The following is a 21,730-nucleotide window of genomic DNA, read 5'->3' as shown; positions in this document are numbered from 1 at the left end:
TCTTCCCCGTCCCCTACTTCCTTCTACATTCATTTCCATCACTCTTCTCAACCAGTCACTTTCATCCTTCCTCAACACATAACCAAACCATCTCAACCTGTTTCTCTTCACAGCATCCATCACAGGCTCTATTCCCATCATCTTTCGCAATTCATTATTTGTCTTCCTCTCTCTCAACGATACTCCACACATCCACCAAACCATTCGCATTTCCACCCTTTCCAACCTTCGTTGCTGCTCTACGTTCATAACCCATGTCTCGCTCCCATAAATCATAACACTTCTCACACATGCAGCATACACCTTTCCCTTCAGCTTCAATGACACTCCCCTCCTCGTCAGCACGCCACTCAGTTCCCGAAACTTCTTCCATGCACATCTCACTCCAGCAACCGTTGCCGAGTCTGATCCACCTTCTCCATTCAGCATGTCTCCGAGGTAGCAAAATGTTTTCACACCTTCCAGCTTCACACCGTCTCCAGGATCCAACTCAACATTTCCTCCATCTGCAGCTCCTTCTGTGCACACCTTACACTTGAATGTAGCTGCCACACTGGTTAATGACCCTCTCAGACCACTACATTTTTGATGAACCCACTCAGCACAAATTGTACATTGAATGGAGTTCACTCCGACACCCTTCCTGCACACAGCACAAGGCCACTTCCCAGTTCTTTCCACCTCACCACATGCTTTACCACTTGCCATCACCTTCGTTTTTCCGATATTCACCTTCAGACCTTTTGTCTCCATACATTCCTTCCACTTGTTCATCTTCTCTTCAGTCCATCCATACTTTCCGCAATCAACAACAGGTCATCTGCATACAACAACTCCCACGGTAAACCCTCCTTTACATTCCGAGCCAGCACCTCCATCACAGCTACAAATAGTAGTGGACTTAGTACCGACCCCTGATGCACTCCCACCTTCACCTCAAACTCACCACTGTTCCCATCCTTCGTCCTTACAGCTGTGCATGCGCTCTCGTGCATTGCCATCACTACTCTGATCAACCATTCCTCAACCCCTAACTTCCTCAAAGCCCATAACAGTACTTCGCGTAGAACCGTATCGAATGCTTTCTCCAGATCAACAAACCCAAGAAACAACATCTTCTTCTTCTCCTTGTACTTCTCCTGCAACTGCCTTACAATAAAAAGTGCATCTGTCGTTCCTCTTCCTGGCATAAATCCAAACTGCATTTCGTCGATTTTCACTTTCTTCCTTATCCTCCTCTCCAACACCCTTTCCAGTACCTTCAGTCCATGCTCCAATAACGTTATCGCTGGATATGAGCCACAGGCCAGAGGGTCACCTTTCCCCTTGTATAGAGGGACGAGGGTACTCAGTTCCCAATCCACTGGAATGCGGCCTTCTTGCTGATATTTTATTTTCTTCTTCTTTCTTTCTGATTTGAACTGACAACTAGAATGATCTAATATATAAGAGCGCCGTTGGTCTTTCTGTCTGTCTGTGTGTCTGTGTGTTGCCATTTTTCTCAGAGTTGTCTGAACGGATCTTCGTGAAACTTTCAGATATTCATCCGTGACTGCTTGGGAGTGTTTTAGGCGGAAAAAAAAAATGCGTCGGTTTTTTTTGATTTAAAAAAAAATCGCTCTATAGTAACTATGCCTTTTTGATTAATGCCAGTTAAAAACAAATACACATTCTAATGAATAAATACAAAACAATTACCAGACATTTTAACACGAGCAATAAAACAATTCCGGAAGCGGTTGAAGTTGGTGGTAAGGGTTTTCTTCTTCCTACCATCATCATACTCGACTCAAAACGTGATCAACGGCACATTCAGCAGCATATATTCAACAAAAAGGTAAAATGATGATTTGACATTTGTGATGGATTCTGATTTGGATGTAATTGCTTTTCCATTATATTTTCCCTCATTAAAAATATGTTAATGTTTCTTTTTCGCTTGACCAAGCCGGGTATTCCAGCTATAAATACTGAGAAAATTTACTTGGGGTACAAATACAAATACAACGGATCAAGTGTTCTACTTGTCGAATTATGACATCATAATGAAGGCACCGATAACATCAGTGCCTTCATTTTAACCCCCCCCCCCCCAACCTTCCTCGAGCATCTGTACAGAACCAAGGGTATGATGTCACCGGTGCCGACAATGTCATCACCCTGAAGTAGGTAGGGCCTCCAGGAGGAACATCTTACTGCGACAACACTAGAACCACCTTTAGAGGCCATTTTCCATGCAGATCAGGGGTTGGCCATGCAAGTGGCACCCTTTTTGAAGCAATGTCTTATGGCCAGATGCTCTACCTGCCGCCAACCCAGTTAGTCACCTCTTGCGACAAACATGGAATTACCAGTGAACTGGTACTCAATTTGCCGACCTCGGAAGGATGACAGGCTGAGTCAACCCCCCTGGCATTAATTCAGTGATCGACCGGGATTCGAACCCAGGATCCGAGGATCCCAAGCCGGCACCCTAACCGCGAAGCCAACACCAGGCTCAACTGTGACAACAATGTGGCTTACAATTGGCCAGATCCACTGGCAAAGGTAAGCCCCGCAATTGGTTAGGCCTCGGGCCATGACCTGATTGGGCCAATGACGGGAGACTGCTGTGTTAGTAGCGGCACCCCAACGTGAGAGGCAAGAGGAGTTGGGAGGGGGAAAGGGGGACTATTTAAGGACCGTAGTGGCATTCTTTCTCTCTTTTGCCAGGGACGCACCTTAATGGTGGACAATGCTCTCTCCCCTCGGGTGGACTGTGGAGCCAGACGATCTTTCATTGGGGACACTTTGTGGCATCAGAACCTGGCTCTTCTGTCAGGGATGCTTCTTGGTGCTGCAATATCTCTATGGTATTGGCCTGCTCTGCGGTTCTAACTGTTCCCTCGAGGACAATTGACTGGAAACTACATTTGCACATTCTTGCCAGGTTTCTGTGAATGCATGTGCGAAGTTTTATCAGAAGGTTTAGGCGAACCTTTTCATTTAGTTAAGCACATTGTGCCAATCAGGTTTTTCTGTCCTACTGTTCTTGCTTTGCTGTGTTCCCACCCCCTTTTTGTAACTTATTAAACCTGTTTCATTTTAAATCACGGTCGCTGTAGTTTTTGAGCCACGGAATTGCCCTCCAGCGTTACCATATAATCATTAAATCAATGCATGTCGAGCTACAGCACGCAGCTCTAATATCTAAATATTAAATCATATCGCACCTCGAACGTGCTGTGCATGCATAAAATGCTTTCACTTGGACCTCTTGGGAGTTTATCTCCGGTGGTCTTGGGTCAACCACTAAACCAATGGACCATAGTTGGGGGAAATCCCTCCAGGGTGGTCTGAGGAGGTCTCTCTCTGTCTCTCTCTGTCTCTCTCTGTCTCTCTTTGTCTCTCTCTGTCTCTGTATCTCTGTCTATCTGTATCTCTGTCTCTCTGTATATCTCTATCTGTATATGTCTCTCTGTATATGTCTCTCTGTATATATCTCTCTGTATATATCTCTCTGTATATCTCTCTCTGTATATCTCTCTCTGTATATCTCTCTCTGTATATCTCTCTCTGTATATATCTCTCTGTATATCTCTCTCTGTGTATATCTCTCTGTATATATCTCTCTATATATCTCTCTATATATCTCTCTCTGTATATATCTCTCTGTATATCTCTCTCTGTATATCTCTCTCTGTATATCTCTCTCTGTATATATCTCTCTGTATATCTCTCTCTGTATATCTCTCTCTGCATATATCTCTCTGTATATATCTCTCTGTATATCTCTCTCTGTATATATCTCTCTGTAGGAGCTGTGCTCCAACGTAAATCGGAAGAATGGACGCGACAAAAAGCTGGAATTCGTCCGAGTTTCTTTATTGTGTCAAATCAACTCGGGTACTCTGAAAAGCCCGTTTATCGGGCAGCAATATATATACACATTATCCCGGAGCGTTTGCCCGGGAAAGGCGAGAGGGGGCATGCCCGGGCATGCCCGGGCGTCCCGGACGAGGCCTGGCAAGTCGAGAGCGAACATGCCCGGGCGCGCACGGGCGTCCCGGACGAGGCCTGGCAAGTCGAGAGCGGGCATGCCCGGGCGTCCTGGGCGAGCCCGGCATGGTGATCGCTCCGCGTCCTCGGTAGGTGCAAGGCGATTGTGTATACCCAGCGGTAGCCGCTACACATGTCCCCCCAGAATCGACTTGCACCGGCAGGGTCAATTTAAGGGGGGTCCTGATGACCCGGCCGAAGCGACCCCTGGCGGGTCGTGGGGGGGGGGGGGGTCCGGTGTGGTGGTGGGCGGTCGAGTGGGGGGCACCGTGGATGGGGGGCGGCCTCGCCGCGGCGGAAGGGCCAACCGTGGTGGTTGGTTGATGTCCACGTGCGCCGGCTTGAGGCGGTCCACCGCAATCCGGTCCGACCTGCCGCCGATGTCGATGACGAACGACTTGTCGTCCCGTCGCAGGACCCGGAAGGGCCCGTCGTACGGCGGCCGGAGTGGCCCCCGATGTGCGTCATGACGCACAAAAACGTACTCCGCTGTGCGAAGCGCTGGGGGGACGTAGGACTGGGGGTCACCATGGTGGGACGTTGGCATGGGGGCAAACCGTCGGGCGGTCTCCTGAAGGTCCGAGCGCTGGTGAGCTGCGGACCAGGGACTGGTAGCATCGGGCACGAATTCGCCCGGGACGCGTAGCGCCTGGCTGTAGACAAGCTCGGTGGTGGACGCCCGGAGATCCTCCTTGGGGGCCGTGCGGAGGCCCAAAAGGACCCACGGCAGCCGGTCGGCCCAACCGCCGTCCTGAAGGCCGGCCATGAGCGCGGCCTTCATGGAGCGGTGGAATCGCTCGCACAACCCGTTGGCTTGGGGGTGGTAGGCCGTAGTACGGTGGAGCTTGACCCCCAGGTTGCGGGCGACCGCGCCCCACAGCTCGTAGGTGAACTGCCGTCCGCGGTCCGACGAGATGTCCGCCGGTGCACCGAAGCGGGCGACCCAGGTGGCAATGAAAGCCTGCGCCACGTCGGCGGTGGTGGTGGAGACGAGGGGAACGGCCTCCGGCCACCTGGTGGTCCTGTCCACCATGGTGAGCAGGTGTGTGAAACCCCGTGATGGGGGGAGGGGGCCCACCAGGTCCACGTTGACGTGGTCGAAACGTCGTTCGGGCACGGTGAAAGGTGCCAGCGGGGCCTGGGTGTGTCGGTGGACCTTGGCCTGTTGGCAGGCTGTGCAGGTGCTGGTCCAATCGCAGACGTCCCATCGAAGGCCGTGCCAGACGAATCGCGCCGACACCAGCTTCTGGGAAGCTTTCCGGCCCGGGTGGGAAAGGCCGTGGAGGGAGGCGAAGATGCGGCGTTGCCAGGTAACGGGCACGATGGGGCGAGGCTGGCCTTGGGAGACGTCGCAGAGCAGGACAGTGTCCGCGAAGGGGATGTCAGCCAGGCGGAGGCCCGTGTCCGCCGCCCGGAGGGCTTGCACCGTGGTGTCGGTGGTTTGGTCCGCCGCCATAAGCGCGAAGTCCACGCCGAGGTGGACCGCGTTCACGCTGGCCCGAGAAAGACAGTCGGCCACGGCGTTGTCTTTGCCGGCGACGTGCCGGATGTCCGTGGTAAACTCCGACACGGCGGAGAGGTGGCGCTGTTGGCGGGCCGACCACGGCTCCGTGACCTTGGCCATTGCGTAAACCAACGGCTTGTGGTCGACGAACGCCGTGAAGGGTCGGCCCTCCAGGAGGTGGCGGAAATGGTGAATGGCCAGGTGTAGACCGAGGAGGTCACGGTCAAACGTGCTATATTTGAGCTCGTTCGGCCGGAGTTGCCGGCTGAAAAATGCGAGTGGCTGCCAAACCCCGTTCACCCATTGCTCATGTATGGCGCCCACCGCGTAGTCGGAGGCATCCGTGGTGAGGGCAATGGGAGCGTTGAGCACCGGGTGAGCGAGCAGTGTTGCGTCGGCGAGGGCCCGCTTTGAGCTTTTAAAGGCCGCGTCCATTGCTGCGGACCAGACGACGTCGTGCTTGGCTGGCTTGCCCCGGAGGGCTTCGTAGAGGGGCCGCATGAGTTGAGCAGCGCGGGGCACGAAGCTGTGATAGAAATTCACCATTCCCAGGAATTCCTGCAGGGCCTTTATGGAGCGGGGACGCGGAAACGTGGTGATGGCCTCGACCTTGGTTAGCAGCGGCACGGCCCCGTTCCTGGTGATGTGGTGGCCCAAAAAATCAACGGCCGTCATGCCGAAGTGGCATTTGGCCGGGCTGACGATGAGGCCGTGCTCGCTGAGGCACCCAAACAGTATTCGGAGGCGGAGGAGGTGCTCGACCCGGGACGTGCTGGCGACGAGGATGTCGTCCAGGTAAACAAAGAGGAATGGCAGGTCGCGCAGCACGCCGTCCATCAAGCGCTGGAACGCCTGAGCCGCGTTCTTGAGGCCAAACGGCATTCGCAGGAATTCGAATAAGCCGAACGGCGTGATGACGGCCGTTTTTGGGACGTCGGCCGCCCTGACAGGTACCTGGTGATATCCCCGTATTAAATCGATCTTTGAAAAAATGACCCGTCCTGCCAAACGGGCGGAGAAGTCTTGGATGTGCGGGATCGGATACCTGTCGGGGGTGGTAGCGTCGTTAAGGCGGCGGTAGTCGCCACATGGGCGCCAGCCGCCCCCTGGTTTTGGGACGATGTGTAGTGGCAAAGCCCACGTGCTATCGGAGCGCCGCACGATGCCGAGGTGTTCCAAAGCGTCGAACTCGGCTTTGGCCACGGCGAGCTTGGCTGGGTCGAGGCGGCGGGCTCTGGCGTAGACCGGTGGGCCCGTGGTTGGTATGTGGTGCTCGATCCCATGTCGTACTGCGACGGCCGAAAACGTCGGCCGCGTGAGGGCCGGGAACTCCGTGAGCAGGCGAGCAAACTCGTTCGCCGCCGGGAGGGCGCATGCCAGCTCGGTCGGAGCGGAGCTGCTCAATGTGCATGCCAGGGAGCTGAAGGTCTCGGCGTTGATGAGGCGACGCCATTGGACGTCCACCAGCAGTCCGTGTTCGCAGAGGAAGTCGGCGCTTAGCAGAGCCATGGGCACGCTTGCGGTTACAAAAGTCCAATTAAAGCGTTGGCCGCCGAAGCAGAGGGTGACGTTGCGCGGGCCGAAGGTGCGGATGGCCGATCCGTTGGCCGCAACCAAGGAGGGGCCGCAAACCGCGGACTGCCTGTCCTGATCGGAGGTGGGTATGACGCTCAGTTGGGCACCGGTGTCACACAGGAAGCGCCGTCCGGACGCTTTGTCCGTGATGAAAAGTAAGTTGCCTGTGTGGCCGGCGCTCATGGCTGGTAATGAATGCCGGCCCGGCCGTTTCCCGGCTTGCCGAAGGTGCACGGGGGTCGGCATGTCCGGGCCTTCTGTCCGAACCTGGCATGATAATAACACCACGCCTGGTCAGGTGGAGGCTCCGGTCGTCGTGCTGGAGGTGGTCGGCCCGGCGTAGCGGCCGCCAATTGCATCGGCAGTTCGGTCGTCGACCGTGCCGGGTGCTCGGGCGCCATGCGCGTTGCTTCGGACGGCGGTGGGCTCCAGGTCGCTGCTCCAATGCGTTGGCCTGCCGCGGAGATCTTGTCGGCTTCCCTGGCGAGGGCACGGGGATCCGTGATCGTCGTGCTTGCCAGGGCGAGGCGTAACGGGCTAGGCAGCTGACGGAGGAACAGCTCCCGGAACAGGAATGCCGGAGAGTGCTCGCCGAGCAGCGAAAGCATGTAGTCCATTCGCTCGGACGGGCGCGTGTCGCCGAGCTCGGGCAGGTCGAGCAGGCGCCGTGCGCGTTCCGCTGATGAGAGGGCGAAAGTGTTGAGGAGGAGCTTTTTAATCGCGTCGTATTTGTCAGCGGCTGGCGGGCTCTCGAGGAGGCTCAGGGCGCGGGCCGGGGTGGCTGAGCCGAGTGCTGCTACCACATGGTGGAAGCGGGTGTCGTCGGCCGTGATGCCTCGCAGGGCGAACAGGGAGCCCACCTCGGCGAACCAAACCGCCGCGTGAGCCTCCCAGAAGGTAGGCAGTTTGAGGGCAACTGCCGTGTCCATGTCGGGTCACCAATGTAGGAGCTGTGCTCCAACGTAAATCGGAAGAATGGACGCGACAAAAAGCTGGAATTCGTCCGAGTTTCTTGATTGTGTCAAATCAACTCGGGTACTCTGAAAAGCCCGTTTATCGGGCAGCAATATATATACACATTATCCCGGAGCGTTTGCCTGGGAAAGGCGAGAGGGGGCGTGCCCGGGCGTCCTGGACGAGCCCGGCATGGTGATCGCTCCGCGTCCTCGGTAGGTGCAAGGCGATTGTGTATACCCAGCGGTAGCCGCTACATCTCTGTATATCTCTCTCTGTGTATCTCTCTCTGTATATATCTCTCTGTATATATCTCTCTGGAAATCTCTCTCTGTATATATCTCTCTGTATATCTCTCTCTGTATATATCTCTCTGTATATCTCTCTCTGTATATCTCTCTCTGTATATCTCTCTCTATGTATATCTCTCTCTGTGTATATCTCTCTGTATATATCTCTCTGTATATCTCTCTCTGTATATCTCTCTCTGTATATCTCTCTCTGTATATCTCTCTCTGTATATCTCTCTCTGTGTATATCTCTCTGTATATATCTCTCTGTATATATCTCTCTGTATATCTCTCTCTGTATATATCTCTCTGTATATATCTCTCTGTATATCTCTCTCTGTATATATCTCTCTGTATATCTCTCTGTATATATCTCTCTGTATATCTCTCTCTGTATTTCTCTCTCTGTATATCTCTCTGTATATCTCTCTGTATATCTCTCTGTATATCTCTCTCTGTATATCTCTCTCTGTATATATCTCTCTGTATATCTCTCTCTGTATATCTCTCTCTGTATATCTCTCTGTATATATCTCTCTATTTCTCTCTCTGTATCTCTCTGTATATATCTCTCTGTATATCTCTCTCTGTATATCTCTCTCTGTATATCTCTCTCTGTATATATCTCTCTGTATCTCTCTCTCAGTATATCTCTCTCTCTGTATATCTTTCTCTGTATATCTCTCTCTGTGTATATCTTTCTCTGTATATCTCTCTCTGTATATCTCTCTCTGTGTATATCTCTCTGTTTATCTTTCTCTGTATATCTCTCTCTGTGTATATCTCTCTGTATATCTTTCTCTGTATATATCTCTCTGTGTATATCTCTCTGTATATCTCTCTCTGTGTATATCTCTCTGTATATCTTTCTCTGTATATCTCCCTCTCTGTATATCTCTCTCTGTATATATCTCTCTGTATATCTCTCTCTGTATATCTCTCTCTGTATATATCTCTCTGTATATATCTCTCTGTATATATCTCTCTGTATATCTCTCTCTGTATATCTCTCTCTGTATATCTCTCTCTGCATATCTCTCTCTGTATTCTGTTACGTGGTCCCCTCGGTGACTACCTGGTCTCGGTGACCCCCGGACCGTGAGAGGAACTTCGCCAGACAGTGGTATTATATATGCGCTTTCGCAACGCAATCCCTAGGAATTCCACCCAAGAGAAAACTGATTTTCAATGATATATTTCAATGGTAATGATACCATACAATTTCAATGATACAATCAAGGATATATTCCCCGAGCAATCCACCATCCACAATTCACACTCAACAATCAATCCCCTAGATGATTAAGATGGCCATCTTACATACGTGTGTCCCCTTTTGTACTCACGACCCCCTTTGGTCTCTGTCCCTCACAATGTCTCTGGGCCCCTCCTGACCAAGATGATGGTCGGCTTCGCCGCACTCGGGCGGTTGAACGAACCCCGGGTGGACGTTTTTCCACCGGGCATGTATCGTACCGGGAACCAAGGTTGCAGCCCCCTCTTGGCCACGCGAAGCGGGTACTGTACAGCAGGCAAAAGCCACACGCCGCTTGCAACGCGTGTTAGGCCCCAACGTGCGACCCGTACGCGTCTTTGTAGACGGTGCCGCGAACGGTGCCAGACGCTGGGTCGGTGCACGGCCACACGGCAGCTTGACGTGTCCACCGGGCAGGTATCCGTCCCGGTAACTCCTCTCGCCAGACGGGCTCGGGAACGCCGCTTTTCCACACGGCTCAATATCGATCCCACCTCTCGTCGGAGCGGGGCGAGGAAGAAGAATCCTCGTCGCTTCTCTCGACCTTGTGTCTTTCTCCTTCCGTTTCCGGTCTCTTTTTCCAGAAGGGCTCCTGACCCTCCAACCACAACAACCCTTAATCGACTACACATTGATAAGCAAAGACCTGAATAGTAATTCACATACATTCCCATAAATATGTAACACTCCCCCCCCTTCAAGAAAGAAAGTTTGAACCCAGCGAAAACTTTCTTTGCCGGCCAACTTGGATAAACAAACCAGATAACTCAACCCCCAAATCATCAGTTCCCCTGGGCAACAATTATCACAACTCAAAAATAAAGCAACAACATTTCACAAAACCCCCAGAGATTTTCAAAGGTAATTCACTCTGGACAAAGCACCAGCAACGACATTGTCCCTGCCCTTTACATGTTCAATTTCCCGTTGGACTCCTGTCAAGCCAAACTCCATCTCATGACCCTCTGACTTTGACTGTCAGTTTCTTGTGAATGAAGGTTAAGGGGTTGATCAAAGATCCAAAGTTAAGCAACTCGATAGCACTTTTTCCGGGAGGCCAAGCCGAGTATTCACTACATGGATGCCTTTAGGAACGTGGAGTTCACGGTTAGTCCGTGCATGAAAGTTCACTACATGCACGCCTTTAGGAACGTGGCGTTCACGGTTAATCCGTGTAGGAATCTTGGCTCGGCGGCTCCGCCGCATTCAGTGCTTCAGCTTTTCAGAACTTCCCTAATAATTATGGTGGGACCGCTTGTCACTGTAGTCCCATGAATAGCGGTCTCCTTCTCGGCCACTACTTTGACAATCCTTCCTTCGGGAGCTGCCGTAACTCAGGGAGCCTCCATAATAATATTGATTGCGGCCCGCACCAAAACTACCGCCCAGTTGTACTCTCCTGTAGACCTCTCGACGCCTACGAAATGCCTTCCCTACTGTTATGGTCCGACCCTCCAAATCCTTGCCATTCCAATTCTTCTCTGCCTCTCTGGCGTCTTTTGTACTTGCAAACGTGACAAAGCCGAACCCTCTTGACTGTTGCGTTTCCCTCTCTCTTATCAACCGCACTTCCACCAGCGGCCCATATCTGTTGAAGACAGAGGTCAGAACTTCTTCCTCTGTTTTGAAGTTCAGTCCCCCTACAAATAACTTGGTACTTTTGTCGCCATCCCGAGCTGGTGTGGTGTTATTTTCCCTGCTGGGCTCTTTACCAACCCTCAGGTTACCATAAACTTGACCCCCGGCCAAATCATTCCCGATAACCACAGATACACCCTCTACAGGAAGTGTGGCTTGTAAACCGACGGTGACCAGTCCTGACACCAAATCGGACTCCAAATGGATGACATGAAGTGGAGCACTAACACCGCCCCCGATCCCCTGTAAACGAACACTATCCCCCGTTGCCGTCTCCTCGGACCATGGCAAAATGCCTTCAAGCATTAAAGATTGATGTGCTCCTGTGTCCCTCAATATCCTAACCGGTCTCCGGTTAGTCGAGGCTCCATCCAGTGACACAAACCCCTCTGAAATAAATGGTTGGTAACCCTTTTGATGGCGATTTCTCACAATGGCCATTGCATTTGGAGTCGTACTAGTCGAACTCCGCTCCTGATTTTCCTTTTTCAGGGCATAACATTGGGACATCACATGTCCAGGTTTCTTGCAAAAAGCGCAAGTAGGCCCGGAGGAAAAACTCGTGGTCTGCCTCGGGCCCCCCGGAAAATAAGTTTGTCTTGGGCCCGTAGCCCTCTGATTTCTAACAGTCAGGGTATCATAGTTGTCCCCATAATCATCTCGAGGCCGCCGCCATGTAAGGTCGTCCTCCGCACCGGGTGTTCCATAACTCCCCTGCTGAAGTCTAGGTGAGGAGTTAGGTTTGTGGACCCCTATTCGGTGGGTTAAGGCATAATCATCTGCCATGGTGGCTGCGTCCCACAACTTTGGTACTTTCTTTTCCTGCAGGTACACTTTGATGTCCTCGTGGACACACTGCTGAAATTCCTCCACCAGGATCAAGTCACGCAATGTTTCGAAGTCTTTCCCGACTCCTTTTGACTCACACCACCGATCAAACATGTTTTCTTTCACTCTGGCAAACTCCACATGGGTCTCACTCTCCCTCTTCCTGGCATTCCTGAATTTTTGCCTGTAAGCTTCCAGAACCAACTCATAGGCTTTGAGGATGTGCTTCTTCAGTACCTCATAATCTGCACATTGGTCCATTGGTAGCGCCGAATAAATCTCTTGAGCTTTTCCCACCAGCACACTTTGCACTAGTATGGTCCAGGCCTCCTCCGGCCAGTTTAATTGTCGAGCCACTTTCTCAAAGTGTGGAAAAAATTTCGCGACTTCCTTTTCACTGAACGGTGGAACCAGCCTCACATGTCTGCCCACATCCCAGGTTTTCTGGTTAGGTGTCGACCCCGTCAGCAAGGGTGGTGCCTCTCCCCGTTCTCTCATTAACTCCAGCTCCTTGAATTTAATTTCCTGCCGAAGCTCCATGTCACGTTCCTTTAATTCCCTTTCTGCTTTTCTCTCCTCTGCTTCGAGTTCCCTTGCAGCTCTCCTCTCCTCTGCTTTTCTTCCTTCTAACCTTTCCTGAAGTTCTCGTTCCACTCTCCTTTCCTCTGCTTGTTTCTCTTCTCTCCTCTCTTCTGCTTTCCTTTCTTCTTCTGCTCTTTCCTTTTCTGCTTTCCTTTCTTCTTCTGCTCTTTCCTTTTCTGCTTTCCTTTCTTCTTCTTTCATCCGTTCCTGGCTCCGTAATTGCAACTCCAGTTTCCGGAGCTCAATGTCTTCCGGTTCTTCGGGTAGCCACTCCCAGGCTAACTCGTCCCATGTTCCTAATCCCACCATAGATTGTATCACCGTGGCCTGCAACTCTGCCTTCCTCAAATTAGTTCGGACCTCCAAGTTAAAATGTTTGGCCAAATTCAAGAGGTCCGACTTTAGTAACGCTCGGAACTGTGCCTCACTCGGGGTTACCGCAAAGTTCTGTGCCACAAACGCCATGGTGCCTATCGTTAACACCTGTTAACCTTCACCCAATACTTTACCCCCAATTTCCCCAAAAATTTACCAATTAATACTTAATTAATAAATTTTAATTAATAAAAATATTATTTTATTATTTTATACAATTTTAGATCCCGGACGTAGACCCAATTGCGAATCCGCAAATCGTAATTTGGACGAGCCCCCAATTCTGTTACGTGGTCCCCTCGGTGACTACCTGGTCTCGGTGACCCCCGGACCGTGAGAGGAACTTCGCCAGACAGTGGTATTATATATGCGCTTTCGCAACGCAATCCCTAGGAATTCCACCCAAGAGAAAACTGATTTTCAATGATATATTTCAATGGTAATGATACCATACAATTTCAATGATACAATCAAGGATATATTCCCCGAGCAATCCACCATCCACAATTCACACTCAACAATCAATCCCCTAGAGCCTAGATGATTAAGATGGCCATCTTACATACGTGTGTCCCCTTTTGTACTCATGACCCCCTTTGGTCTCTGTCCCTCACAATGTCTCTGGGCCCCTCCTGACCAAGATGATGGTCGGCTTCGCCACACTCGGGCGGTTGAACGAACCCCGGGTGGACGTTTTTCCACCGGGCATGTATCGTACCGGGAACCAAGGTTGCAGCCCCCTCTTGGCCACGCGAAGCGGGTACTGTACAGCAGGCAAAAGCCACACGCCGCTTGCAACGCGTGTTAGGCCCCAACGTGCGACCCGTACGCGTCTTTGTAGACGGTGCCGCGAACGGTGCCAGACGCTGGGTTGGTGCACGGCCACACGGCAGCTTGACGTGTCCACCGGGCAGGTATCCGTCCCGGTAACTCCTCTCGCCAGACGGGCTCGGGAACGCCGCTTTTCCACACGGCTCAATATCGATCCCACCTCTCGTCGGAGCGGGGCGAGGAAGAAGAATCCTCGTCGCTTCTCTCGATCTCGTGTCTTTCTCCTTCCGTTTCCGGTCTCTTTTTCCAGAAGGGCTCCTGACCCTCCAACCACAACAACCCTTAATCGACTACACATTGATAAGCAAAGACCTGAATAGTAATTCACATACATTCCCATAAATATGTAACAATATATCTCTGTATATCTCTCTCTGTATATATATATATCTCTCTGTGTATATATATATATATATATATATATCTATCTATCTATCTCTCTCTCTCTCTCTCTCTCTCTCTCTCTCTCTCGTGAGAGGTGTGGCTGTGTGTACCACCAGGGGCCATTTCCCATCTGTGTGTGGCTAGGCCACTTGGCATTTTGATATTCATTACCACATTGCAAGTATTTTGACAAGAGGTTACAGTAAGACTTTCGTTGCAAGAATCTGAGACATCAAATAAAAAAATAATAAAAAAGGTAATTTGGATTTTCATGCTCATGCACACCTTAAGTGCATTCATAATAACTGTTGGAATAAATTTTGAATTGCAATTTATGAAGTGATGCTGTTGAGTGAGAAAAAAAATTGAAGAAGTGAACTAACCTTGGTAAGTAATTGCACAGTGGACACAGAACTGCCAAGAGATGCTAGTCCAAGGTCTTGAGCAAACTGGGCAAAGGCTGGGTCAACAAGCAAGGGAACCCGCCAGAGAAACTCACGGCAAATGTCACTTTAAAAAAGAAATATGACAAAAGTTAGGACAGTGGCACATTTATTACAAAATGAGTTTCTTGTGATTTTCAAGTCAGAGATCCATTTGAAAACATTTCAGGAGGGGTGGAATGCAGGTGAGTTTAGGGAATGTAGAAAGGAAGAACTGTAAGAGATTTAATTTTTTTTTTAAATGGATTGATTTAATGAGCAAATTGAAGAAAGCCTTTTAAAGAAGAAGAAGCAAAGCATGTTATAATATACAACAAAATACAACACTGCAGGGGAAAGTTTAAACATTTTAAAACAAAACCATGAAAACTATCTGGGAAAGTCCCATAAGTGAGGGCATGGAGGCAAAGGGGGGATGAAAGACTCCTGAACAGGTTCAGAAGGACGAACAGAAGAATAGGAGATTGACAGCCAGGTGAGCAGAAAACGAAGGAACAGGGAGGTGCATAAGCAATTGTGTTAATATGGGAGGACGGGCCTACTTTTTTAATTCTACATTAATATATTAATGTTTTTTTGAAGGTTAGCTGAAAGTGGATATGAGGAAGGAGGAGAAAGGTTGAAGGAGTAAGGTGAAAACTAGATTTGGAAAGGTGAGTATAGGCTGGAGAGTAAGGAGATATGAAGGAAGGAGAGAAAATGTGCGGGGCGAGACAACACATGGTCGCGGGGGAGGGGGAGCCACGAGAAGAGAAGGAAATTATTATTATGATTTTTTTTTAGTTTTTTTTTGTATTTAAGACTTTAAACAAAGGGTAAGATGTTCATGGGAAGTATGGGGTAAAAAGAAAAACAAAGACAAAAGCAATACAGTGGAAGAACGACTGTAAATAAACAACACAGGTCCGCCGAGGAGACAGGGAAGCCTGGAGGGACCAGGCCCCAAAAGCGGCGCGAACAAAACGACTATTACACACAGGTATGCACAATTTACAAACAGAGATCTAACTAGAAACACACAGTAGACACAGACGCATACACAATAAAATAAACACAAGAGATTTGACGAAAACACAAACGGGAAAATACAGTACTTAACTTTGATGATGTGGAGAGCTTGGAAGAAAACTACCTCGTTGGGAGAACAGGAAACGGAAGTCCAAAATTTGAATGCAATTCATTTACATTATTACATTAGTACTGCAAGGTGTGAATTTGTACCTGATTTTTGTATGTGGTCTTTTTATAATGTCGAAAAATGGCACAAAGACAGACAGAATGATATATTGTTCCAGTAAAATGTACAAAAAACACATTCCCCAGTGATAATGTAGTGGTTTCAATGATGCTGATTATGATGATAACAATGCTGATGAGTAGTAAACGTGAGAGTTTCGTACGGCTGATGTGCGTCGGCTGAGCAGGAATCACAGTGAATGCGCATGGGACACGGAAACACTCGGAATGCCAAGGCGGCCAGGAAATCCCGCGGGTGGAGAGCAGAAGAGATCGGGTGCAAGGTGAACCCCGTTACACCTGCACGGTGGATGAGGCACAATGCAATGTAAGGGAATAAAGGAACAAAAAATAAAAATCAAGGTCAGAGCTGTGAACCGCAAGAATAACTGCAAATAACTTTGAAACAATGAAATGTTTATACTGTATCAAATGAAGGAACTCTTCCAAGAGCCTTAACGTCTATTTGATCAGAGTAGCTCGTCTACTGAGTGGGATAAGTGGATTTTAAAGGTAAAGTGAAACTTCATGGATAAAACACTCATTTTCACAAGAGCGACCTCACTATAATTGAGCAAGTCGTGTGGGTACAAGGCCATGAAGCATTTTCATCACTGGTGTGAGTTTGATTCCCTTGGGTGCTCAGTGGAAATTTCCACACCCAGAAACAGAGTGGTGACCTGTGCGTGAGTATTGATTCTTAGCCATGGTGTTCTTCACGAGCACCCCCATTGCTCAGACAAAGAGCAGGTCGGAAACCACCATCATTACGATAGATCTGGAAACCACTTTAAGAGTTTGTTTCCTTTCAAAAATGTGCTGGCATGAAATATCCCTCCGCCAACATTCTCACGCTTCCTAGAAATCATTGCACCTGCACTGTGAAATCTCTCTGGGCATATATAATTCAATTAGAAGCGTTTATTAATGGAAATCCCAAACAGATTTTGTGCGACAGTGAAGACTACAAGCGTTTTCAAGGTCAAACTAGTCTGTAATATGATGTCAATCGTATAATTCGCTTCTTGTACAAGTCCTTCTGCTCTTTCTAACTGCACCTGCGTAGAGGTTTCATTTTACAAGAGCATTCTCTAGGATTACTTTATGCCCATCCGAACACATTCATATTCGTTGTGGATTCGATTCCCTTGGGATTCACATTTGTAATGCAATCTACAAAATGTCTTTAAGTTGTGCTGCACATATTAAATTATAATAGAAGATGAAGCGTGAATGCTTAACACTTACATATAAACGAAAGTACATGGTGTTTAATATAAAAACGCAACCCCATTGAAGTTATGTGAATTTTTATTTTTAAAACAAACTTTTTTTCTATTGCAGGTTTGTATGAAGCATAATTTGGAGAAAAAACTGCAAACATCAGAGAGTCGTACTGTTAATTCTGAAGATGGCATGGACAATTGAGCAAAGGATCTTTATTGTGGAGTCTTACTTTGATACAGTCATTTAAACAGATTAAAACACGATTCAGGAAGAAGTTTGAGTCCAGATTAGCCTCAGATACGTCTGCTATTTTTCAACTCATGAAGAGGTTTAAATCCCATGGGACAACAAAAAAATCTTAATTGCTCAACGTCTGGTCGCCTGAGGACTGCAAGATCACAAGAAAACATGGAAGCGGTCCTTGAAGCAGTTTTGAGGAGCCAAAGGGAATCGCTGCATTGTCGATCTCAATAATTCAACTTGTCTTTCTCAAGTACACAAATAATTCTGAAGCAGGAACTAAAAATGTACCCATTTCTCCTACAAGTGAAGCAAAAACTAACAGACAATGATAAACATCTTTGTGTGATGATGTGTGAATGGTTTGAGGATAAAATGCACAGTGATTCAAATCTTCTGAGTCATGTGTAGTTTTCTGACGAGGACCACTTTCTCTTAAGAGGTCATGTTAAATCTAAAACAACGTGTTTTGGGGTTCTAGTTCTCCTGATGAAGGTCTTGAAAGGCCAATGCATGGTCAGAAATGCACTGCATGGTTTACCACAAGCAAATCTGGCATCATTGGGCCTTTCTGGTGTCAAGATGAAGGGAAATTGGCAACCATAACCACTGAACGGTACTTGAAAGTAATCCGGAAGTTCTGGGTTGCGTTGTCGAGGAAGCGCCACATCGACAGGGCTGTGCAAAGGTTTCAGCAAGATGGAGCCACACCTCACCCTTCCAACAGATCGATACAGTGGATACAACAGAGATTAAGTGATCGAATCGTCTCCAGAAGGACAGATGTTGAATGGGCGCCCAATTCTTCAGACCTCAACCCACCTGACTTCTATATTTTGGGTTACCTGAAGGACAGAGTGTACCAGGGGAGACCTCAGACTATTGAAGACCTCAAAATGCAATTGCCACAAACATCAAAGCCATTCCCGTTCAGGAATGAAGCGGAGTTATCAACAACTTCACCAGGAGGATCAATTTGTACCTGCTGTAGCAGAACAGCCATTTAGAACATGTTTTGTGAAACTGAACTCACTGGTGCAATTTTTGTGTGTTACTTTACATACTACAAAGATTTTTATGCATAAGTTTCATGTTGTTTCAATGGAAGATAAAAAATGCTCTGATGGGTTGCTTCTGTGTCCCCATAATCAATATAATTCATAAAACAAAACCAGGTGACTAATAGAGCCAGACATTTTACATCAGGTCTGACTTATTGAACAGCCCTTTCAACAGGTAATTGACGTAACCACTTTCGAGGTCGTTCACGAGGCAGAACTGTACCATGATGAATGATGTCATTAATGAGAATATTTATCGGTCGAGCACATTATATTACAGTGCAAGTCAAAGCTTCATTCCTGTCCACCTATCCCTTAAGTGAGGCACAGATTACAAAATGCAATGGAATCAAGTCAAAAACAGTAACATTACACATTCTTCAGTAATTTCCACTGGTAAGTCTCTATTTTATATTTGTGGGTTAGTATAGTTTGGCTTTGTTTATTCTATTACTCCTTTAACAGCCCCAATTATTTCCCCCTTTTGGTGGGGTTGGCCATAAAACGTTTAGGCCCGAGTCTTTCACGAACCAGCCGCTCAGCCTGATGTTTGACTTATGGCTATTTGGACAGAAATTTTGTGATTCGTTCATAGTTCCAGCAATAACTCGCCTCCTATTTGAAAATGACACCTTGGGATCTTTAAGATCCACATATGACTAGTGCTGGCTAACGTGTCCTCCTACTTAGCATCATTTTCTTGGACGGGCCACATCGGTGCAAATCCCTACTCGTCCCACCTAAGGCAAAGTTGAAAGATCGCAAAAAGTTCCACCGGAAATGACCCAATGTCAAATTTAGAGTTCAAAATTATTTTCTGGTTTTGACCCAAATTACCCCAACTCCCCATTGCCTTGATACGTGAACTGGGGTTAAAATATAACAAAATCGATACATATTTCAAGCACCCCCAGTGTTGATTGCATATACAAAGTTTCATTTAAAAACTTTTCAAAATGTGTCCGCAATTGCACTTTTTTACCCTCGCCAGAGGAGAGGGTATTGCATTTGAGTCCGTTTGTCTGTCTGTCTGTTTGTCTGTCTGTTTGTTTCTTTGCTTGTCTGTTTGTCCGCACAGAATAAATATGATTTTCTCTGCAATTTTCGCCAAAGGTGCGCCTCCTCCTGTAGATTTTTTCAATGATAACTACGATGTCGTCGGTCACGTGGTGTGGGCGCCATCTTTGAAAAACCGACAAACTTTGCACCTCTATATCTCCGAAAGCGCTGCATAGAAAAGAAATTGAGACATGGCTCATTGTAAAGAACTCCCCATGGGGAATAACATATGTTAATTATGATGCCATAGGTGCCTCCATTATGACGTCATAATTCGACAAGTACAAAACTTCATCCAATCAAGATGAAATTTATTGAGCGTCATCTCGGGATAAATTCGTGGAGAAAAAAATGACGTCATCGGTCACGTGGTTCTGCCGACATTTGTTTTAATACAAAACCCTTTAAAAAACACTAAAAACATGTCCTGGCGAGGGTCTGCAATCTCTGATTGCTCTTTCTTGTTGGGATTTGGCCTTTTGATCCCACCCCAGGTGGCGGAGCCAAAAATGACACTGCTCTTGTATCTTTTTGCCATGTGCTGAGCACAACTACCAAGTTTGGTGAATTTCTGCCCAACCATTTAGGAGGAGATAGCGTGACAGACAGACAGACGGACACAGACAGACAGACTGATGGAGCCACTTACAATATCTCTCTCCCCGCTTTTTTTTGAAAAAGCGTTTTATTTCAAAAGGTGTAGGGATAATTACGCTTCCATTTTGCTCCACACATTCCTGTTTCCTTCACCTTCCTTCTTCAATCAATTCCCAAAATGGATTTCTCTTCTCTCCCCACTCTTCCCAAACTCCCCTTCACTCCCTTCTCTATTCTACCCTCCACTTTCTCTGGCAATACAATAATTTTAATGATTCCAATATAACCACCTCACACAATGATCCTGCATTTGTAAAAATTATTAGAACCTGTTTAATCATCCATAATCCTTGAGAAACCAAAAGAGTTTTTAGAATCATTTTCACTCCTTCTTGAAACAATTCAAGGATATATACAGTTGTGGCCAAAAATATTGGCACCCTTGCAATTTTTTCAAATAACACAATTTTCTCTAAAAATAGGTTGAAATTGACTTTGGTGTCCACATTTCTGTATTTCACTGTTAACATTACAGAACCTCTGTTTTTGATTCAGAACATAATTTACCCTTTTAAATCAGAAAATGAAAAGAAATGGCATTGACAAAATTATTGACACCCTAGACTTAATATTTGGTAGTACAGTCTGGACAAAATAACTGCAGTCAAGCACTTCCGATAGCCATGAATGAGCTTCCTACACCTTTCTACTGGCAGGTTGGCCCATTCTTCTTGTGCAAACTGATCCAGTTCTCCCAGATTTGAAGGTGTCTTCTCCCAACTGCTGTTTTCAGATCTCCCCACAGGTGTTAAATGGGATTTGGATCTGAAGTCATTGCTGGCAACTTCAGAATAGTCCAGCGTTTTGTCTTGAACCATTCCTGGGTGCTTTTTGAAGTGTGTTTGGGGTCATTGTCCTGCTGCAAGACCCATGACCTTCGACGGAGACCCAGCTTTCTGACACTGGGTTGAACATTGACCTCCAAAATGCCTTGGTAATCTCCTGATTTCATGATGCTATGCACACATTCAAGGCACCCAGTGCCAGAGGCAGCACAGCAACCCCAAAACATCACTGAACCTCCTCAATGATTGACTGTAGGGAAGGTGTTCTTTTCTTTGAAGGCTTCATTTTGTTTTCTGTAAACAAAGAGATGATGTGCTTTAAAAAATAGCTCTAATTTGGTCTCATCTGTCCATTAGACATTCTCCCAGAGATTTTGGTTTATTCAGTTGTGTTTTGGCATACTTCAGTCGGGCTTTCTTATGTCTCTCTCTCAGCAGTGGGGTCCTTCATAGAACCCCCTTTCATTAAGTTGGTGACGGATGCTGCGAGTTGAAACTGTGTGTCTGAAGGTCAGCTTGAATCTGTTTGACAGTTGGTTGAGGTGCTTTCTCCACCATTCGAACAATCCTTCGCTGAAATCTTCGATCAAGTTTTCTCTCTTGGCCAGGGAGGTTGGCTACAGTGCCATGGGCCTTAAACTTCCTGATAACATTACGTATGTTGGACACAGGAACATCAAGGTCTCTGGAGATGGACTTGTAGCCTTGAGATTGTCCATGCTTGGCTACAATCTTGTGTCTGACCTCCTCAGACAATTCTCTGGTTTT

General features: G+C 47.8%; 1 protein-coding gene across 1 annotated transcript in view; it reads right to left on the bottom strand.

Moving 5' to 3' along the window:
- Positions 1 to 21,730, bottom strand: part of LOC137423852 (tryptophan 5-hydroxylase 1-like) — a 170,637-nt gene that overhangs the window by 34,423 nt on the left and 114,484 nt on the right. Inside the window, exons 6-7 of the mRNA XM_078773533.1 lie at positions 16,098 to 16,233; positions 14,638 to 14,764 (exon numbers count right to left, since the gene is read on the bottom strand). Of these exons, the coding sequence (XP_078629659.1) occupies positions 14,638 to 14,764; positions 16,098 to 16,233 (263 nt within the window). The remainder of the gene's footprint in view (positions 1 to 14,637; positions 14,765 to 16,097; positions 16,234 to 21,730) is intronic.

Source organism: Myxine glutinosa, chromosome 3 (assembly GCF_964187855.1).
Source record: "Myxine glutinosa chromosome 3, kmMyxGlut1.1, whole genome shotgun sequence".
NCBI classification, from domain to species: Eukaryota; Metazoa; Chordata; class Myxini; order Myxiniformes; family Myxinidae; genus Myxine; species Myxine glutinosa.
This window is presented reverse-complemented; position numbering and strand designations above follow the sequence as displayed.